This window comes from Sinohyriopsis cumingii, chromosome 17 (genome assembly GCF_028554795.1).
Source record: "Sinohyriopsis cumingii isolate HCF-2022 chromosome 17, ASM2855479v2, whole genome shotgun sequence".
Classification (NCBI taxonomy): domain Eukaryota; kingdom Metazoa; phylum Mollusca; class Bivalvia; order Unionida; family Unionidae; genus Sinohyriopsis; species Sinohyriopsis cumingii.
In genome coordinates this window covers 11,982,156-12,004,207 of record NC_142977.1, presented here as the reverse complement: position 1 = coordinate 12,004,207, position 22,052 = coordinate 11,982,156, and the positions used below count along the sequence as shown (strand labels likewise).

General features: G+C 36.5%; 1 protein-coding gene across 3 annotated transcripts in view; it reads left to right on the top strand.

Moving 5' to 3' along the window:
- The window catches only part of LOC149777750 (uncharacterized), a 155,183-nt gene that overhangs the window by 42,289 nt on the left and 90,842 nt on the right, over positions 1–22,052 (top strand). For 2 of the 3 annotated variants that reach the window (XM_089938800.1, XM_089938799.1), the window contains exon 6: positions 4,847–4,980. In XM_089938800.1, coding sequence (XP_089794926.1) covers positions 4,847–4,980 — 134 coding nt within the window. Of the gene's footprint in view, positions 1–4,846; positions 4,981–19,894; positions 20,814–22,052 lie in introns of those variants that run through there. The other variant, XM_089938801.1, reaches the window with a different exon arrangement.

Sequence of the window (22,052 nt, the reverse complement as noted above, 5' to 3'; positions counted from 1 at the left end):
ATTTAATAGAATAGATGCTGTAGTCTGCATAGACTTGATATCCCATTTAATAGAATATACACTGTAGTCTGCATAGACTTTATAGTCCTTTTGATATAATATACACGGTAGTCTGCATAGAGACTTTATAGTCCTTTTGATAGAATAGATAATGTAGTCTTCTGCATATAGACTTGACATCCCATTTAATAGAATAGATGATGTAGTCTGCATAGACTTGATATCCCATTTAATAGAATAGATGCTGTAGTCTGCATATACACTTGACATCCCATTTAATAGAATAGATGCTGTAGTCTGCATAGACTTGATATCCCATTTAATAGAATAGATGCTGTAGTCTGCATAGACTTGATATCCCATTTAATAGAATATATGCTGTAGTCTGCATAGACTTGATATCCCATTTAATGGAATAGATGCTGTAGTCTGCATATAGACTTGACATCCCATTTAATAGAATAGACACTGTAGTCTGCATAGATTTGACATCCCATTTAATAGAATAGCCACTAGTCTGCATAGGGACTTGACATACCATTTAAAGAATAGACACTTGAGTCTGCATATAAATTTGTCACTCAACCCAATAGGACAGACACTGTAGTCTGCATAGAGACTTGATGTCCCTTCTGATAGACTATGAACACACTTTTTAATTTGGACAAGATGTAGTATAGTGTATATTACAGTCAAACAACCATTATCTGGATACTGGCTGTCTGATAGACTATGAGCACACTTTTTAATTTGGACAAGATGTAGTGTAGTGTATATTACAGTCAAACAACCATTATCTGGATACTGGCTGTCTGATAGACTATGAGCACACTTTTTAATTTGGACAAGATGTAGTGTAGTGTATATTACAGTCAAACAACCATTATCTGGATACTGGCTGTCTGATAGACTATGAGCACACTATTTAATTTGGACAAGATGTAGTGTAGTGTATATTACAGTCAAACAACCATTATCTGGATACTGGCTGTCTGATAGACTATGAGCACACTTTTTAATTTGGACAAGATGTAGTGTAGTGTATATTACAGTCAAACAACCATTATCTGGATACTGGCTGTCTGATAGACTATGAGCACACTATTTAATTTGGACAAGATGTAGTGTATATTACAGTCAAACAACCATTATCTGGATACTGGCTGTCTGATAGACTATGAGCACACTATTTAATTTGGACAAGATGTAGTGTAGTGTATATTACAGTCAAACAACCATTATCTGGATACTGGCTATCTTGCAGGGATTTTACTGAAGATATCAAATATGTTTTTTCAAGCTTATATCTAAATTGATAAAAATCAATAATTAAAAAAAAGAAAGCAGGCTGAGATTTTATTTCAAACCTGGATTTATTATTTTTTCTTTTTTGAGGTGTTGGGTGGGTGGGTTTAAATTCGGTCATACCAATATGCCTAAAAGAGTTCATTTTTATTGCTGAGGACAAGTTCAGGAATTCCTCAACACTTTTGTCAACAACAAAAAAGATCTGCAAGTGTCAAGTGATTAAGTTTACATCTTTTCTGTTGTTTCTGCTGCTGACAAAATGCCAAATATTGATAGCATTAATAAGTATTAGAAGCAAGATAATGTTAAAACTCAATTATGAAAATTTTAAAGGAATTTAGTGAAACTGGGACCTGAATGTATTGATTTTACAGACTAATGGAACGGTAGATTATTGTCTATAAAATTATCATGACCAAGTAAATCTTGACCAAACCCATTTGAGCCCATGGCGGTTTAGTGGTTAGCTAGCTGAATTCACGACAGTGTAAGTTTAAATCCTTCCATCAGATCAGCTTGGGTTGGCTACTGTGTTTGCACAAAGCACTTTACTTCAATGATCTCAGCACTAACCTGTTTGAACCCTGGCCAAGTCGTGCCAAAGACTTGTAAAAATGGTACATACTAACAGCTGCCTTGCTTGGTGCTCATCATTAAGAGGTTAGTGTTGGGATTGGTCGGTCTGATGTCAGAATAATTGTGACTGGGTGGGACATGATGCTTCATGTCTGCGGCATGATGCCCCAGTGTTCTGACATCACTATAAACTGCCACACTACAGATATCGTAGCGATATGACTGAAAAATTGTTAAAGCTATGTTAAAAACCCAAATCACACACACACACTAACCTGTTTTGTGTTGCTGTGTCATGAAACACTGAAACACTGAGCTATCCCAAGCATGAAGGTTCTTGATTGATCGTACAATGTACATAACAAAGTATTTGCTCAACTGAGGATTTTTCAAGCCTTTCCATCCCCCATTCTTTGTTTTCATTATTGGCAGGTGCTTGAATTTTGGTGGTTACCTTCGAAAAGTACATGAGAATTGCAAGTGATTTAATTTTGAAACAACACATTCTATTGAAAAACAATACACAAATAACCATCGAGAAAATAATGTTAGAATTGATGAAAGATTCAGAAACTCAATCTTTTTGGAATTATATCTACATGTTGGGTCACTTATATAATTAATAACATTTAAAATTGGGTCTGAGTGCTTCCATTAAATAGATATTTTATGGAGTCCTGAGGACCTCCACATTTGAATTGTATAGGGTCCTTACAAGATGATAAAGGGTCCCACTTTATAGTTTCTACAGTAAGTTGTGTGTTTATGTGTTTGTGTGTGTGGGGGGGGAGAGAAAGATTGATCACTAGAATTTTGGTGAAAATGGGAGTTCCACCAGCAATAGTTGCAGTCCCCTATCACAAGCATATTGGGCATACATGAAGTGGATAAATGTCCATTATAATGCTAGGAATAAAGAGTCACCGTCAGTTTTACTTATTTGTAATTCTTTAAATATTCATGTATTAAAATTGATATCCCGTCAGTCGACTTGGGAACATGCTTCACAAAGCTGATATTTATAGATAGTAATATGTCGAGCCCTCCAAAACAAAAATATCGGGTGAGGCATCTTAATTACAGAACTGGATGATCGTGCATTTAATTCTAAATTTTGCAGTGAACATTCATGTGCTCAGTCCGAAGTGCTGTATTACATTACTCTCATATTCTTCTTTTAAGTTTGTAAAATGGTGTTGATTTGTCCTTATTTCTGTCGTATAACATCCACAAGTCACATCGTAAAGTGTCTTGATTATAATCTGGAACTATTTTCTATAAAACCATAGACTGGTCTACTAGCTAATTTTAATATGAATATTATAAAAGTTCAAATTGATGAAACCCATCTGTTTTCTTGATGAGTCATATACAGTTGCTATAAATAGAAAACAGGGAATATGCTGCAGTAATGTCTTTAAAGCAGATTCTTAAATGTATACAAGTGGAATTAACACATTAACCCCTAGCGACGACTTAACAGGGCAGGAGGTAGTAGCCTACTGCTGAGCTTTGTAGCGTCATGGTCATGCATGATACACTAAAGTGGGTGGTATTATAGAAAGGTAGACAGATGTAGCTCTACAATGATACCAAATAATCTGGAATATCTAGTTGCACTACAAAATACAGATAAAAAACCCTCATTTTTTGGACCCGACTTTTTTCTACCCAAAATTCGCCCGTGATTGGAATCCGATTTTGTGTCCAGATTTTAGACTTTTTGGTGTCAGATCTAAGGCAAACCAGTATGAACTGCGAACAGACAGATGAGCCTTTGCAAAAAGTAGGATAAGATGGGCATTCAGAATAAAGAGTGGTCTCCATACAAAAATAATGGCTCTGTTTAGCAACAATTTTTTTATAAAAAATCCAACTTTTACCCTTCTGCTCATGCGCGAGTCAAATAGCCAATGAAAAACGATGTTTCTAACACAGCTAGGCAGTATGTTATTGAAAGTTGACCGGGGATTTGGTGTTTTTGAGTCTGTTCAGAAATAGCTTTCAAAATGTGTTCCCTACTCGATTTTCAGGCGAAAATGACTAAAAGCTCCAGGGGTTAATGTGTTAAAGAGATGATACTAAAAATGATAAACACAACTTCTGACTGATTTTTATTTAGTTAATTTTTTAATTTACCAAAGCAGCATAATCCATATACTGGAGAACATGAAATGTAATTTGTTGGAAAAAAGGTGTAATGATTATGACAAAAGCATAATGGCTGACATGTATGTGTTTAACCCCCAAAATACTTATCCAAATTTGCAAACAGTATTTTGTCTTGGTTTTGACGTGAAAGCAACAAATGGTAGTAATATTTATTATCGTAAGGTTTAATTTAATTTGAATCCTTAGCACGTCATCCTTTCCAGATCACGTGCACTATACTTATTCGGCTACACTTGGAAATGAACACAATGCATAATTAATGAGCATGACCTTAACAGACGGTGTAGAAAATCTTTGAGATCTCTGTTTTGAGAAACTTCGACCTTTTCTGCAAGCTGGAAATCGACTTGGTCAGTTTTTATTGCGTCCTGCGGGACTCTTAGGCTGGGGTTTTAACGAGTCTTTTTTAATTTGATTGCATCGGTGACATACATTTGTGTGTTATTGAAAGCCCTGGGTCCCTTACATGTCTGTTAGTACTTGTTTGGAATTGTAAAAACTTCATGATGTTCAAATGAAAGGATGCTGTAAAATAGGCAAAATAACTATACTGAGAAAGGGCATGCATGATACGTTTGTCTATAATCTGGCTAAGCAATTTATGGTACATCTATGACAAGGAATCAGTTCCGGGTCAAAGGTTGGGTCTTTGCTTAAGAACATGGAGAATTTTCCAGATTTTTTTGTGTTCAAGTTGGGTGTGATTTGTCCAAAGTTAATCTTTTCTTCATTAACTAAGCTTGGTTATTATCTTTTTGAGTTTTATTATTTATTATAATTCTTTTAACAGGTGTGACTGCCCAGCCAGATACAGAGGTCAGCGTTGTGAGCAGTTGTATGAACCCTGTAGTCCCGATCCCTGTCAAAATGGTGGACAGTGTTACAAGGCAGGGGAGACAACCTACCAGTGCATCTGTCCCTCAGGTAGGTGGAGAGAAAGAGAGGGAGATGGAGAGAAGGAAGAGTCTTGAAGTATTATTAAAAAAATACTCCAACATTTTGAACAGAAGGGAGAATGTCTGGAATTAGCATCTTGCATAATTTTTCAGAAGACATTTCAGAAAAAGAGGCAAATAATTAAATTAATTTCACTTAACAGAGTAAGGAAAAAACCCAACAAATAATGAAACTGATTTCAAATGCAGAATAAGGAAGAAGAGGCAACTAATGAACTGATTTCACATACATAGTAAGGAAAATTTTACAAACTCATGTAGCAGTACATATGGTCAGGTTATCTTTGATCATAGTCAGCACTTGTTGCTGATACAGATTTGACAGTGTCTCCAGAGTACTCCAGGCCTTAAAATAGTTTTTAATTTGTTCTCGTACTACTGGATGACAAGAGGCTGTAGTGGGACTATACATGTATTTATGTCCTTGCTCTAATTGTGGAATATTGCAGTACCCTTTGTCTGTCTGTCTGTCTGTCTCACCATCTTCCTGTCAGTAACTTAGTATCCTCATAAACTGTAGGAAGAAATTCACCAAATTTGGAAACATTAAACCTGCAAGGGGGAGCCACATTTGTGACTAGTAGTAATGACTAGGTGGCTGTTTTATGGAAGCATTTATGGGATGCTTATTTTGTGTTGTCTTTTAAAATAAAAAGGTTTTAAAAAAAGGTGGTTGTCTTAGAGGGATTTGGGTTTTTTTTGGCTTTTTTTTTAAAAATCGGGTTCAACTGTATTCACATTGCCTTATTGGATAACTGTGCAGGAGGATGATTGATTTGGGATTGTTGCCATGGTGAACATAAAAATAGATGACATGTGTTGAAAATATCCATTTCTTGTTAGCTGTCTTCTCATGGGGACAGGCAGGAGAGAAGTAGATTTATTGGACCACTTGCAACAGGTCACGTTGTCATTGTCACTTTGACAAATGTAGTGGTTGTTTAGGATGTTGCTGAGGTCACTGCACCTGAAGTAGGAAGTTGGATGTTTGAGCAATGATATTATTTAAAAGTTAAGTGGAAAGGGAAATAAGTTGACATAACTTCTTTAAGTCCTTTTCCAGAGCGTGACATTCTTACATCGTCCTCTTCCATTTGTCAGCCCTAAATACATTGTCAAACATTTGGAGAGAGAAGGTTTCACCTTGCCAGACAAAATGTAATCCTATAAATACCTCCCTTATGCTTTGAATCTTTCTGCCTATGTATTGTATCTGTTTTTCAGTCTTTATTTTAAGATTATGAGATCCATATTTAGCGTTATTGCTAGGAAGTACACACTTTTGCAATATTTCATGTAACAGTCACCACAGGGTGTATGTGTTTTTCTGTTATGATGCATTATGTATTTTACCCAGCATGCAACTGTTTGCCCTTCTTGCAGAAGAGCTGTGCTAATTCCAAGGGAGAGATAGGGTGTCAGGCTTACATAGATTTTCCCATAGCACTGGCAGTATAGTTAGCTCAGTGGTGCTTTTGTAGCTCTAAAAAAAAAAAGTGTGGGAACTTTTGAAAACCATGGCTCACTATTGATGTTTATAGTGAAAACAAGTATTTGGTAAAGTCATTTAGGTTATAAATACCATATTTGTCTGGCAGTAGTGCTGTGCTTGAATGGTATTCTAGTACATTTTGCACTAAGTGTGTTGACCATTTTCCACATATATCTATAGTTTCCACTAATACACACCCAATTACACTGTAATATGCAGGTGTTACAGGTGGAGTCAGACCCTGTCTTCACTTTGCTTGGGATCTTACAACCCACTGAGTTACCACTTTGAGTCCACTAGGAATATAGTTGAATATACTTGGTAATCCATAAATAAGCATCCCATTATTCTACTCACATCTGTGGAGTTTAATTTTATACCTGTGGAGCTGAGTTAATTTGCACATAGGGAAGAGTCAATGCAGCAGAGTGTGAATATATTACACAAGTATATGTCACTTTACTACTCTCAGATACAACACTAGAAGTGGTTTGTTTTTTTAAATGGCACAATGACACATGAAGGTTATTAATACTGAGGCAGTTGGTGTAAAGTGCCTCCCCCATGGACACACCATAGTAGCCAGCCCATGATGATTTGATATGTAGGATATGAACCTGCACTGTTTGGTCATGGGTAGGATATGAACCAGCACTGATTGGTCATGGGTAGAATATGAACCTGCACTGGTTGGTCATGGGTAGGCTGTGAACCTGCACTGATTGGTCATGGGTAGGATGTGAACCTGCACTGATTGGTCATGGGTAGGATGTGAACCTGCACTGATTGGTCATGGGTAGGATATGAACCTGCATTGATTGGTCATGGGTAGGATATGAACCTGCACTGATTGGTCATGGGTAGGATATGAACCTTCACTGATTGGTCATTTGTAGGATATGAACCCACACCAACTGGTCATAGGTAGGATATGAACCCGCACTGATTGGTCATGGGTAGAAGTGTAAGATGGTAATACAGTTTGCTGTTTGATAAGTTGATAGAATAGACATTTAACAAGACTTACATAGAGAGTAGCAATAAATAAAATACCCAAGTGGGGCCAAGATACCATACATACTTGCTTAGTAGATGAGTCCAACTGCAAACTGCACAGACCCAGATCTGCTGTAGCATAATACACCAACAGATCTGGGTTGTGCAGTTTGTTTGGAGAAATCAGTAGAAAAGACAACATAGACCCTGATTTGCAGGCACATTGTCATGCAGCAGATCAGTATCTATGGTTTATATAGTTGGATTTGGCTTATAAGGGTGTATATACAGTAACCAAGACCAGTAACTGTCATTCCTTTTTCCATAACATTTTTAAAGATTTTCTTTGTGTACTTTACCAGTTAATCAATAAAGTTTGGTTCATAGATTTACAATTACAGTGAAATTTGCCTAGCTGTCAGACCTTTGGCTTGAATTCATGTTTATAAAGTTACAGTGAAATTTGCGTAAGTGTCAGACTTTTGGGTTGAATTCATGTTTATAAAGTTACAGTGAAATGTTCCTAGGTGTCAGACCTTTGCTGATCATGCTGCTTCATAGTCTGACTTGCTTTGCACCTCGACCATGATTATCTAATGGTTTACATGTAGTTTGAATGCAGATAAAGCAACGGTTTATTGAAGTGTTAAACAGAAAACAAGTGACTAAAAGATGGTTGTAGCTTGATGGAGCTTGGTCATTTCTGTGAGTCTGCCTTAGCAGAAGCTTTGCTAAGAGATCATGTTGGCATATGTGTGTATATCCATATACACCCTAGACCAGTGGTTCTCAAAATGGGCAATACTGCCCCCTGAGAGGCAGTGAGATTACCGAGGTGGACGCTAATGCTGAATGATGCTTTTTATGAGGTACGGTAGGTGGCGCTGAGGATAACCAAGGGGGGGTCCATAAAAGTTTCAGAACCTCTGCCCTTGATTAAGACTTGATGGAGAGATTATGTTTGCATTTGTGTCTCACCTTTGTCTGTGCAGGTTTAAGTCTTGGGTTCGGCCTATGTGGGTATGTGAGAAAGCTTGGCCAGTAGCTTCTTGTGGGTTGGTGGTTCTTTCTGGGGTTTTCATGGGTTCTTCTTCCACCATTAATACTAGCTGCCAATTATAGCCTATTTTGTGCTGAAAAATGGTGTTAAACCCTACAACAACAACATATACATCTACACCCAAGATTAATACTTGGCCAGGAGATCCTGTTGGCATCTGTTTGCATATCTGTCCACACCCTAGATTAATGCCTGATGTGAGACTACTTGCCCTTATTATTAAAGCTTGGGGCTTGACGTGCAGACAATGGCCAGGCTTAACATGCAGATGATGGTATGGCTTGACATGCAGGCCAGGCTTGACATGCAGGTAATGGCCAGGCTTGATATGCAGGTGATGGCCAGGCTTGACATGCAGGTGATGGCCAGGCTTGACATGCAGGCAATGACCAGGCTTGACTTGCAGGCAATGGCTAGTGGCAATGCCCAGGCATGACATGCAGGCAATGACCAGGCTTGACATGCAGGTAATGGCCAGGCATGGTATGCAGGTGATGGCCAGGCTTGACATGCAGGTGATGGCCAGGCTTGACATGCAGGTACAGGCCAGGCTTGACATGCAGGTAATGGCCAGGCTTGATATGCAGGTGATGGCCAGGCTTGACATGCAGGTGATGGCCAGGCTTGACATGCAGGCAATGGCCAGGCTTGATATGCAGGTGATGGCCAGGCTTGACATGCAGGCAATGGCCAGGCTTGACATGCAGGTAATGGCCAGGCTTGATATGCAAGTAATGGCCAGCATCTTGTTTAATTGTCTTTGACACCCAGCCCCATAATGAAGACCTTTTGTGTCTTCTAATCAAACCATTTGCCTCGACTCTTTACTCATGACTTCCATCAAACCATTTATCAAGACTTGTGATTCATTGTGAATTCCATGAAACTCTTTGTGACACATTCTACGTGAATCAAGTTCATGGTCTTGTATATTTTACGCATACATATCCAGTGTACACATAATTCTGTTGCTGTTAACTCAAAAAGTAAAAATGATAACATTCAATTTTCAAGTTGTTGTTATTACACACACAAACACACACATATATACGTGTATGTGTGTGTGGCAATAAATGTTTGAATTCATGACGAAACTTTGTTAATACAGACTTTTGCCACAAAGGATTTTTTTCAGAATTTTGTTCATGTTTAGATTTTCAGATATAAATTGTATACACATGTATGTTTATTTTCTTGGTTGACAAATGTAGATACAGTAAAAAAAAACTTGTGTTCACACTTTGATAAGTTGAATTAATGTACACCAAATACTATGAGCAGGTGACATTTGCATCAAGTTTTGCGTGTGCCAAATACGGCAAATTCATTACTTTATGTGGTATCAGCTTTTATGGTTTGGTTAAGTGACTTTGTTGCTATTGCTTAAATTGGTTTTTGGAAGGGGTCCTGCTGTTGCCAGAAACGGATCACTATGTATTGGCTCCCTGCATTGGCTCCTTACGTTCGGGGCCCCGAGTGGCCGAGTGGTCTAAAGCGCCCTCCGTCACGGATCACTGCCATCTCACCACTGTCTACGTGGGTTCGAGTCTCGGGCTCGTTCAGTGTGGATATGTGAGAAAGCTTGCCGGTAGCTTCTCGTGGGTCGGTGGGTCTTTCCGGGGTTTTCCCGGGTTCTTCCTCCACCATTAATACTGGCCGCCATGTATAGCCTATCTTGTGCTGAAATATGGCGTTAAACCCCATAACAACAATAACAACAAGAAGGCTCCTTACATTCATGGTTTGTGGAGGGGGTCCTATTGATGCCAGAAATGGATCACTCATCATTGGCCCCTTATATTCATGGTTTGTGGAAGGGATCCTATTGTTGCCAGAAATGGATCACTCATCATTGGCCCCTTATATTCATGGTTTGTGGAAGGGATCCTATTGTTGCCAGAAATGGATCACTCTTCATTGGTCCCTTACATTCATAGTTTGTAGAAGGGGTTCTGTTGTTGCCAGAAACAGATCACTCTTCATTGGCCCCTTACATTCATAGTTTGTGGAAGGGATCCTATTGTTGCCAGAAACAGATCACTCTTCATTGGCCCCTTACATTCATGGTTTGTGGAAGGGATCCTATTGTTGCCAGAAACGGATCACTTTTCATTGGCCCTTTACATTCATGGTTTGTGGAAGGGGTCCTATTGTTGCCAGAAACGGATCACTCTTCATTGGCCCCTTACATTCATGGTTTGTGGAAGGGGTCCTATTGTTGCCAGAAACAGATCACTCTTCATTTGCCCCTTACATTCATAGTTTGTGGAAGGGATCCTATTGTTGCCAGAAATGGATCACTCTTCATTGGCCCCTTACATTCATAGTTTGTGGAAGGGGTCCTATTGTTGCCAGAAACAGATCACTCTTCATTGGCCCCTTACATTCATAGTTTGTGGAAGGGATCCTATTGTTGCTAGAAATGGATCACTCTACATTGGCCCCTTACATTCATGGTTTGTGGAAGGGATCCTATTGTTGCCAGAAACAGATCACTCTTCATTGGCCCCATACATGCATGGTTTGTGGAAGGGGTCCTATTGTTGCCAGAAACAGATCATTCTTCATTGGCCCCTTACATTCATGGTTTGTGGAAAGGATCCTATTGCTGCCAGAAATGGATCACTCTTCATTGGCCCCATACATTCATAGTTTGTGGAAGGGATCCTATTGTTGCCAGAAATGGATCACTCTTCATTGGCCCCTTACATTCATGGTTTGTGGAAGGGATCCTATTGTTGCCAGAAATGAATTGGCTCTTCATATTCCTAGTTTGTCGCACCAGAAAATCCATAGAAATTGGTTAATTCATAGTGTATGTATATAGAATGTGATTTATAGGACCTTTTTATTATATAGTTTTGTTGTGAAAAATCGGACATCGTTGGGGGTTTCTTTATTTTCAGACGTGAATACAAGATTTCCCATCATGCCATGCCATGCTTGATTGTGAGTTGTAATTGCGGATAAAAAAATAGAAACCCCGTTTTCTTTCAGGCATGGTAATTAGTTTTTGCTGAAGAAATTTGGCTCCCCATCGTTTGCTTTTTTATGAAGTAATGTCCTTTCTAACAGTCGTGACAACTGTTTCAGAATTCCTGAAATTTAATTTATTGCAACAGTATGTTGTCACAAACTTAGGGTTTCTCAGATCTATTATTTTCTGTGATACTGAATAAATGCAGTGGACATTTAGGTGAATGATGAAAAGGGTGGTGTGCTGAAAAGTGAATTGAATCTTCAAAGCTTTGACATGGGAGCAAGTTTGGTATATAATAAAAAATATAATAGATTTATATCATCTTGTGGTACAGGAAATTGACATTTTAACTTCTGGCTTTCCCACTCATTAAATTATCATGGGTAGTTTTCGTATCATATGATGAAATATGTCTGGTATTACATGGGAAAAAACAATATCATGTGTGTATACAGATGTCTGCTATAAAGATATGACATCCATGGAACAGGTTTGACTGCAATTGTCTATAAGTCTACTGAATCAGAAACTGTTGCAAGGGCAAAGCGGTCCCAATTGATAAAATGAAGTAACCCTGTCAATCTGATTGAGAGTAATTGTTATTTAGTGGGTTTTTTATTGTGGCTAGTTTGTCATTCAAGTCACCTTGTTATTTACTTGACACACAGTGGACAGGGCATTGATGGATATATGGGTAAATCTAAGCCATGATTATGTCACAGCCTTTCTGTCCTTCAATGGTAGCCTCAGGAAAAAGTAGGAAGTCTCTCCTTAAAAGATAAGTCAGTAGAATTTTATTCTGCTGATGACTTGCTGCAAATAATGCTTTGTTGTTGATCATTTCAGTATCTTTGCTTCCATATTGTTTATATTGTCCCAAAGGCTTTTTATAAATTCAGTACAAAGTGAATTGTTACCTGGGTTAGAAAGCTGTTAGTTCCTTGGGTTTAGATGTAGAGAAAGGCAGTTGCACAAAATAATAATAATAATAATAATAATAATAATAATAATGTAATAATAAAAATAATGATGATAATAATAATAATAATAATATAAATAATAATAATAATGTAATAATAATAATAATAATAATGTAATAATAATAATAATGATAATCATCATCGTCATAATAATAAAGAAGCTTATTTGGTCAACTGATCAATCTTCTGTATCGCCTTCTACACGTACATGATCCATTATGGCAAATTATTACACATTATGACCTTTTCATATTTACAAAAAAAAATTAAAAACTTCAACCTGAATTTTTCAGTATCATAAAACTTTTGGCAAATGCTGCCTTTTTATCTTATTAAAAATCCATTTTTAAAAATGGCAAAATATTGGCATTGTTGAATTCAAATTTTGATACGGATGATTTTTTTTTGTTAATCGAGCTTGCTTGCTAAATTTCCCAGAATTCTTGTGCATGTGTGCCATCTTCATTGATGATATGGATACAGATGGATATGGATTAGAACATTATGTTACGACTGCTTGACAGTGACGTCTGCTAGCATAATTTTTAACACTATGGCACACAGATGGTTAAATTAAGACTTTATAATTATTATTCTCTGTGCCATATGTTGCAATGTATTTTCTTAATAGATTTGTTCTGCTGTGAGTCAGTGGGATTTTTTGTCAACTGCATCCTCTGAATGACAAATTCACTCTTTAACCTTGTGCCGTGTCAGAAGGAATTAGTTGTAATACTGTTTTAACAATCATGCTGACTTTTCTAATTTATTTAAAGAATATTTCTTTCAAGTGAAAATTAAACTGTGCCACTATGCCTCCTTCAGCAAAATAAAATCCCCCAAATACCACAATTTTAATTTACAAAGGTTTCAATGAAACAGTTCTTTTACCCCCACACAACTTTTCTTAGGAGTCTACATAATCCTTTTATTTCTTCAAACCTATTTTCATGTTCATAAACAGGCATGGCTAATCACATGGGCTATAAGCAAATGGAAATAGATTCTGTCAGGCTGTTGAATTTTTTTTCAAAGTGAGACATCAACCCTAATATTTATGATTTGTGGGGGATACCCCCTTCCCATTTGTTATCCAATACAAATGCTTAATGCTCGGGATAAGGGCCCTAAAACTTTGTTGTTGGAATAATCCCTGAATGTAAATTTTTTAAAGTGCATGAGGAAGTCTGGAATTCTGTCTTAGTCAGCTAAAGACTTAAATGGCAGAGGGAACTGATAAAATAGGACAGACGCTGAATTACGTTACATTACGGTACATGTGAATAACATCCTTTGTTAGTTGCTATTATATTTTTTTCAAATCCTAGCTCAACAATCATTCATCCAGTGCTATGCATAATGCAGGTGGATGGGGGATTTTAATATTCATTATGGTAACTGTTTATCACACTTGTGACATCTTGAAGTGACATTCTCCTGCCTTCAGTCCAGGTAGCTACTCAATTGCTCACCTGTAATTATCACTGGCCAGGTAAAATCAAGGGCTAATCTGACAAGTGTGCTAATTCATGCAGTTATGAGGTGTATTAATACAGGTATCCTAAAATAAATCAATAATTCCCAAGTGTGTGAAGGGACTTCTGCAGCTTGGGATTAGATAGTTGATAAAAAATGGGTCTTTTTCTTCTGAATAACTGGGGTCCCTAAAAAGGGTTTATGAATTAGTTTTCTTAAAACAGATTTTAATTTTCATTTCAGATATTTTCACATTCACATGTTGTTTATGGTAAGGTTACTCCATGTTACAATTAAAAAGATTAAACTCGATATTGCTTCACTTTTTGGCATGGGTATGACGATTTCAGAGGTTTATGGTTAAGTCTGAAATTTCTTCTTGTTATTGAAGTGCAATATAGAAAAACCTTATTTTGTGAAAATTAAATTTTCTTTTTCATTTGTAAAAAATGGAATGTTTTCTTATTTAAAAAAAAAAACAAAACAAGAAATTAACTGTGACCTTCTGGCAACTTGGATTGGGTTGCGGTTTGGCAAAATATTACCCCCGTTTCAAATTTATATTCAGCTCTTTTTTTTTACATTTCTGTTTTGCCTTAAGTTCTTCGCAAGGTTTCACGCCTTCAAAATAATAATAATAATAATAATAATAATAATGGCTAAAGACTTGATTAGTGAACACAGTAGAAAAATTTCAATCACAAAAACAGTAAACTTTTGCAAGTAGAGTTGGGCATTAGTCTAAAAATGGTATAAAAAACGTTTCCCTGGTGGAATGTTACCATGATGGCATGTTTCCATGGTGACATGTTGTCATAATACCATGACCAGAGCTAACATGATTCAACTTTCAGATATGAAAAGTTGGTAAAAGTTGAAGAAAAAGACAAACATGGAATATGCATTAAATATATATTAAAATTAAATTTTCCATAGTAGACTCTTCAGCAGAAAGGACATGCTGATGAAGGGTAGTGCTTATCAATAACTTTTCTTAAATGGACCAGTTGGCAAGGTAGTGATAGAGTGATTGACCAGTCATTGTGGAGCACACTTAGGACAAGTGGACTTTACATATGCTTAGGACAAGTGGACTTTACATATGCAACTTTCAGGAGCTCTGCAGTGTGTACATAGAACAGTCTTAGAATTGTGATGGGAGTAATTGGATTCTTTTTTCCACAGATGCTTGAGAAAGTCATCCTTCTGAATCATTTAAAAAAAAAAATTATTGATATATTTTGGAAAATAACATTTATATGGCGTTTCATTGGCAGCCACATGATGGTTTTCTCAGAGAGAGAGACAGGTACATATGATGCAAGTCTTGATCCAGATTTTGTTGTAGTCTAAAGGAAGCCTTTATTATTTTAAAATAAAATACAAGACCCACTTTCAAAGGTTTTATGTTTAAATCCAAGACCCCTTTTTTCCCTGTCAAGCCATCCAAATAATAAGTGACCACGTAGAGCATTATGAATCAGAGACTGAAATTACACGATTTTTTTAACTATTCGATATTCTGTATTGTATAACTATTATACTCAACAATAAATGGTATCACTCATTTTTAAGAAAAACTTTATTGTAATAAATTTGTTAAAGTATTGATTTTAATTGTCATCACAATCATAATCAAGTCTGAAAACGAAGGAGAAATAAGCCGTTTATTGTGTCAATAGCAAACCAAAATTGACAATCAAAATTTGGGTGTAGCACCTATTTCTGAATTAGCCAACACTTAAAATTCACAGCTGAATGCAAAAATTAAATAAATAATTAATTAAATACAACTAGCAGCCAAAGTTCGTACAGGTAAGATCACAATTATCTCTGGACCCTTTTTGTAAAGTATATTTGTAAAATCCTTCCCTGGACCCCTGTTTGTAAAGTATCTTCAGTCTCACTGCCCTTTGTTCTAGGGTATCAGTCAGACTGTGTCCATGCTTTATTTTCTGACTGTGTCCATGCTTTATTTTCTTCAATTATTCATGCTGATTGAGTCATTCACAGATTAGACCATCAAGGTGTAAAGAATCTGGGCACATGCCAGTATGATGGAAGCAGATGACAGCATACTGCCATTTGATGGAAGGGCCATATGGCTGTTTTTTTTTTTTAATTACAACATTTTGCCTGACAATTACAGGATAATTCTCTCAACAATTTTATCAGTGAAATGTTGAAGTGTTTCATTTTTTAAGAGTAGACATAAAATTGTATTAAATATAATGACATTCTGTACCAAAAAGAAGGGCTGTATTATGAGGGTTTTGTACAAATCAGAATGCAGAAGTTGAAGTTATTATTTTTTTAGTGATTTTTTTTGTAATTAACGATTTTTTTTCTTTCAATTAGACATTTTTGTGTTGGACTGAAAAGTGAAATTCATAATCAATCACTTCACCTGTCCACTATTCTCAGGTGTATATTTCAGGGAGGCATACATACATAAAACAAGGTACCTGTTTGATAAGTATTGGCATTTTAAAAGAAAATAAATATCACTACTTTATACTTGCTACGACCCCAAGTTCAAAAATCCTTTTCTTAATAATCCATTAAGAAGTTAATTAGTCAGAAAGATAGACATAAGGATATGGATACAATTGCATCAGGAGTATCAAGTGGCACAGAAAATGAACTCAGTACAACAGGGACAAAATACATTTCTATTCATTAAATCAAATGTGTTATTTTTGTCAGCTTGAGTTCCCTAAACAGTGCACTCTTTACCTCTCATCTTTCATCTACTAATTACAAACTGTGTGCTGTAATTCATTCATAGCATTATTTCCTTGTGTGCAGAAAGGGGTCATACTTAAAATGACTCACCCCAAAAGTATGCAAGGTACCTAATGAAAAGAAATCCACTCATTATGAGTAAACAATGCATGTAAATTTCTCAGTACATATACTCATACTCAAGGTATCTTGACTTAATAAATTACCTAACATGTATATTTTTTTGTGTCTTTCTCTAAATTAAATAATCATGCTTTACATTTCACAAGAACAAAAGAATCTGACCAGCTAATTAAACTGAAAAGTTCTTGTGATTGACCAATGGTCAATTTCATTATTCTAGTAAAGCATGCTAAATATGCGATGTAAAAATTGCTGAGGCTTCAAAATAATTTGATGGGCTGAGTACTCTTATTTTAAATTATCCTTGAGACAACAGATCACATGTAAAGATAGACCATATTTTCCACACACCAATCAACTGATATAGAATTTTATGATCTCTACTGATAGACCACCTGTCTTGAGGGACCACATCTTGTCTGCAGAAGTTTGGTGTCTCAAGACACTTAAATTTAATTTTAATTGCATGTGATAAGTATATATAGTGGTCTCATATAGGTATGCCCCTCAGTATTCCATTTTCCCTCAAACAGGCAGCAGATCAGGGTCTATTTGGTTTGTTCTAGTGATCACTCCTAAGAAAAGGCAGATCAGGGTCTATGTTGTTTGTCCTACTAGTCCCTCCCAAGAAATGGCAGAGCAGGGTCTATTTTGTTTAAGTGATCACTCCTCAGCAATGGCAGATCGGGGTCTGTGATGTTTGTCCTACCAGTCCCTCTCAAGAAGTGACAGATCAGGGTCTATTTGTTTGTTCTAATGATCACTCCTTAGAAATGGCAGATCAGGGTCTGTGTTGTTTGTCCTACCAGTCCCTCTATAGAAGTGGCAGATCAGGGTCTATTTTGTTTGTTCTAGTGATCACTCCTAAGAAATGGCATATTAGGGTCTATGTTGTTTGTCCTACTAGTCCCTCCCAAGAAATGGCAGATCAGGGTCCTTTTTGTTTATTCTAGTGATCACTCCTAAGAAATGGCAGATTGGGGTCTATGTTGTTTGTCCTACTAGTCCCTCCCAAGAAATGGCAGATCAGGGTCTGTGTTGTTTGTTCTACTAATCACTCTCTAGAAATGGCAGATCAGGGTCTGTGTTGTTTGTTCTACTAATCACTCTTTAGACATGGCAGATCAGGGTCTATGTTTTACGAATCACAAATAAGAAACAGCAGTTCATGGTCTGTGTTGCTTGCATTTTGACTTGACTTCCAGTTTAGTATATACTGTATCAAGGTCCACTGGTAAAAAGTTGGAAGAGTTATTACTCTACTTATATATGCACAGTTAGAGCAATGGCAAATTAGGGTGTAGAATATGTTTGCTGCCCTAGTTCTAGTCATGGCAAATTAGGGTGTAGAATATGTTTGCTGCCCAAGTTCTAGCCATAGCAAATTAGGGTGTAGAATGCTGTAACTGCCCTTGTTCTAGCCATAGCAAATGAGGGTGTAGCATAATGCTGTAGCTGCCCTGGTGCTAGCCATATCAAATTAGGGCTTAGAATGTTGCAGCTGCCCTAGTGCTAGCCATAGCAAATTATCATGTAGAATAATGCTGTAGCTGTCCTAGTGCTAACAATAGTAAATGAGGGTGTACAATACTATAGCTGCCATAGTGCTAGCCATAGCAAATTGGAAAGTAGCATAATGCTGTAGCTGCCTTAGTGCTAGCCATAGCAAATTAGAGTGTATAATAACCTGTAGCTGCTGTAGTGCTAGCCATAGCAAATTATTGTGTAGAATGCTGTAGCTGCCCTAGTGCTAGCAGTTGCAAATAGCATTTGTGTATTGAAAATGTATGGGTTTGTGCTCTCGTCTGGAGACTTTTGCTTTGAAGTTGCCAACATCTTGCTTGCATAACATAATTTTGAGGTTGCTGATATATGCTGGTGTAAAATATTGTTGAGGTTGTATAAATGATGCAAGGGATTAATTTCTATTTTTTTAAAAATGGACAAGCAAAACTTTTTTTAAAAATTTATCAATAAATCAAACTTTTTATTATTTTAAAAGAAAAGTTTCATGAACGAATCGTGAAAGAAAATCCTAGTTCATATTAGTATAATTATGAAATGCTTCTTTATTAACATGTTATTATCATGCAGAGGAAATGGGAGCTAAGTGATTTTTCCAAGGGCAGCTTACAGAGGCTGACCCATGGGGTGGGTATCAAACCAGCAAACCTTTAATTTATATTTTGATGCTAAGCAGGCGAGGGGAGAATTCCATCCAAGATTTTTTTTCTTCTTCTTTTATCTCAGTACATTTTGTCATCTGGTAGGTATTTGCTTTGTTGGACATTTATGTGTAAGTAAACTGGGTTCATCCCCAGAAAGTTTGTGAAACTGAATATGGTGTAGAAACAAAATTAAATGGTTAGTTTCTGCTTGTGGTATAAAAAGGGATTTTATATTATGTTTCTGTTCTCAGTTGAAATTTATGCACAGAATTATAACATTTTCAAACAAGACTTGTGAGTTTCACCCCACAATTGGTATAAATGCAGTGTTATTGTTATACATTGACAAGGTAAACAGTGTTGTGAAACTTTAATATAGAACACTGATATGATAAGCTGTTTCGGCTCCGTTGCATAATGGAGGAATCTGTTAGAATTTGGTGATCAATTAATTATTTTATTTACGATCATTATGCTTGGATTAGGTTGAATAATAGTATAAATTTCTCTTAATAAAAACGCTGGCATTACCAATGTTAAATAGATCATGCACGGGCTGGGTAAATGTTTCCGAGAAAGAAAAAAAAAAGTTTATTTTAAAATTTTCCCACGAAGCTGACGGCAGTCATAAACTAGACCCTGTTTGGCACCCCTGTGTATTGAAACTTAAGCATTATTAAAAAAAGCAGGGTACACAAGTAGGGCTTTGTATAGAATTACTAGTTCTGTAGTAAAGATCTGAATTTAAATAGAATGTCCTTTGCCACCAGCACAGATACCACGTGACCCACTCACTGCGCCAATACAACCACTGCTACTCTCCGATCATATACACTAACAAATTTATATTGATGTGTGAGAACATTAAACCAGTCTGTTTAGAAGAAGCATTGGAGTGTGACCAAACCCTCTCCTCTGCAGGACCGGTTAGAGTATGTGTAAACCTATGTGACACTCTAATACATCACTTGCTTTGCTTCCACTGGGGAGAGAAACAGAAAAAAAGTCCAGGCTTATCCCACAGTGTTCACTGCTTGAAGCTAATTTGGATAATTTTACAAGATTCATAGAGAGATAACTGTTTGGAGAGGGTTTTTTTTTTCCCCCGAGGATAAAAAAGTTTTCAAACTTTCAGTCATTGCCAGAGCGTGGGAATGCAGCAGTTCCAAAGCTAAGGCATGACTTGTTTTGTATTTTGGCGTTGTTGTGGAACAGGGGTACTCCAGATTTGAGTCGGCGTTAGATCTACTGTTGATGTCAACATGAAATAGAGGATTAGTGTTATGTAGGATGTTCAAGTGCTTTTCTTAGTTTAAGTAGTGTAACGAAAGAAAAGGAAAAAGCCTGTTCAGTTAAAAATGTTGAGACATGAAATATCAGTCGGGCTGGAAAATGTTCAAAAGCTACAAATTTACTTTCAGTGATGGTGTAATTTCTCGAACAGTGATTGTAGATATGTGACAAGGGAAAATAACAACGTATTAGCCCCTACAATTTTTGTAATAACTTGGGGGGAAAAGCTTAGATGGAAGGGGAAGTGTATTTGATTTACTCTTTTTTGATGGACTAAATTGTGTCCACATTTCGACCCGGCATAGAAGGACAGAAATGCTTTGCAGAGTCGGGATTTACTGAATTCTTCGGTGGATATTATTATTGTCGTGGAAAAATGGGATTTTGATAACATTTCCAGTGACGAAGAGGCATACACTTGTTCAAGATGATGCAGAATATATTGTCCGTCCGTCTGTGGATGGTCATAAACTTGCTGTTAAGCACTAGTAAGTATATACATGTACTGATTGGGGGCTGGATTTGTAAATTTTTTGTCTCAAAGTATGGTAATCATGACAGTAGGAATCGGTTAATTAATCGGATCAAAACAGATCTGATATTATATTGAAGATTATGTGGATATTGACGCAGGTAATATTCTGTTGGTCGTTCGTTCACTAATTATTTTGCAGCTTTCACATATATGAAGGTGCAAGCCATTACTTGGATCATATATTGGCAAGTTGATCACTCAAACATGAAATGCTGTGGTCAGTTAAGGACACAAACATAAAATACATTGTTTAACAGTTTAATAGGTTAGTAAAAATAAGTTCAACCGGAATCCCATAGGTCTCCTGAGTATTAACCCTTATTTGTGCCAATCTGCTTGTTAGAATCCCGTTTTGATTTTAATCGGGTAAGAGAGTTGTTGAAATTTTAAGATTGATGATCAGTTCAGTTGAATCAGTCGACCGTCGATTTTAATGGGTTGGAGATAGTCCTTTGATGGAAAAAAATTAATTTTCCCAAAAACTAGGAAACAAAGTATTGTGTTCTGAATTCATAGAATTATCACTTTTAATTAAGATTGATTCTGTCTTTTAATGTCAAATAAGATGCTTATCTGAAATGGCTGATCATTGACATCATGAACATGATGGGTTTGCTATGCAGTGGTCAAGTGTAACATCGAAGTAGAAAACTTATAATATCTTATTGTATATTCTTAAATATCATAAGCGAATGCTTCGTTATTTCACTTTTATGAACAGTCTTCGATAATTTTAATTCATCATCAGATTTGCACCACTAATATTATACTTGGTGGGAGATGCGTTTTATTCATTTTCAAGATGTGACAACCTGGGCGTCTGGTTGACTTGGATTTTTACAAGAGACAGACACAAAACATTCTCAGTAATCAGTTGAGATTATTGACTGTTTGGTTACAACACCTGCTAACTTACAGTGGAAAATACTGTAATTTTGTTTACTTTTGGTGGTATCAATTTTCATAGTATTGTTTAATTTTCTTTTTTTTTTATTATACAAAATTACATTTTATGGGTACTGGAATTCATGAATTCCCCTGTGTCAGAGTTTTCACATTTATATGCATTCGATTTCATTGATTAACATTAACAACACCCCAAATAAAGAATTACAATAGAACACAAATATCCAGAGAACAGTGGTGATCTGGTAGTTAAAAGCAAGATTACAAACAGTATCGATGCAAATTG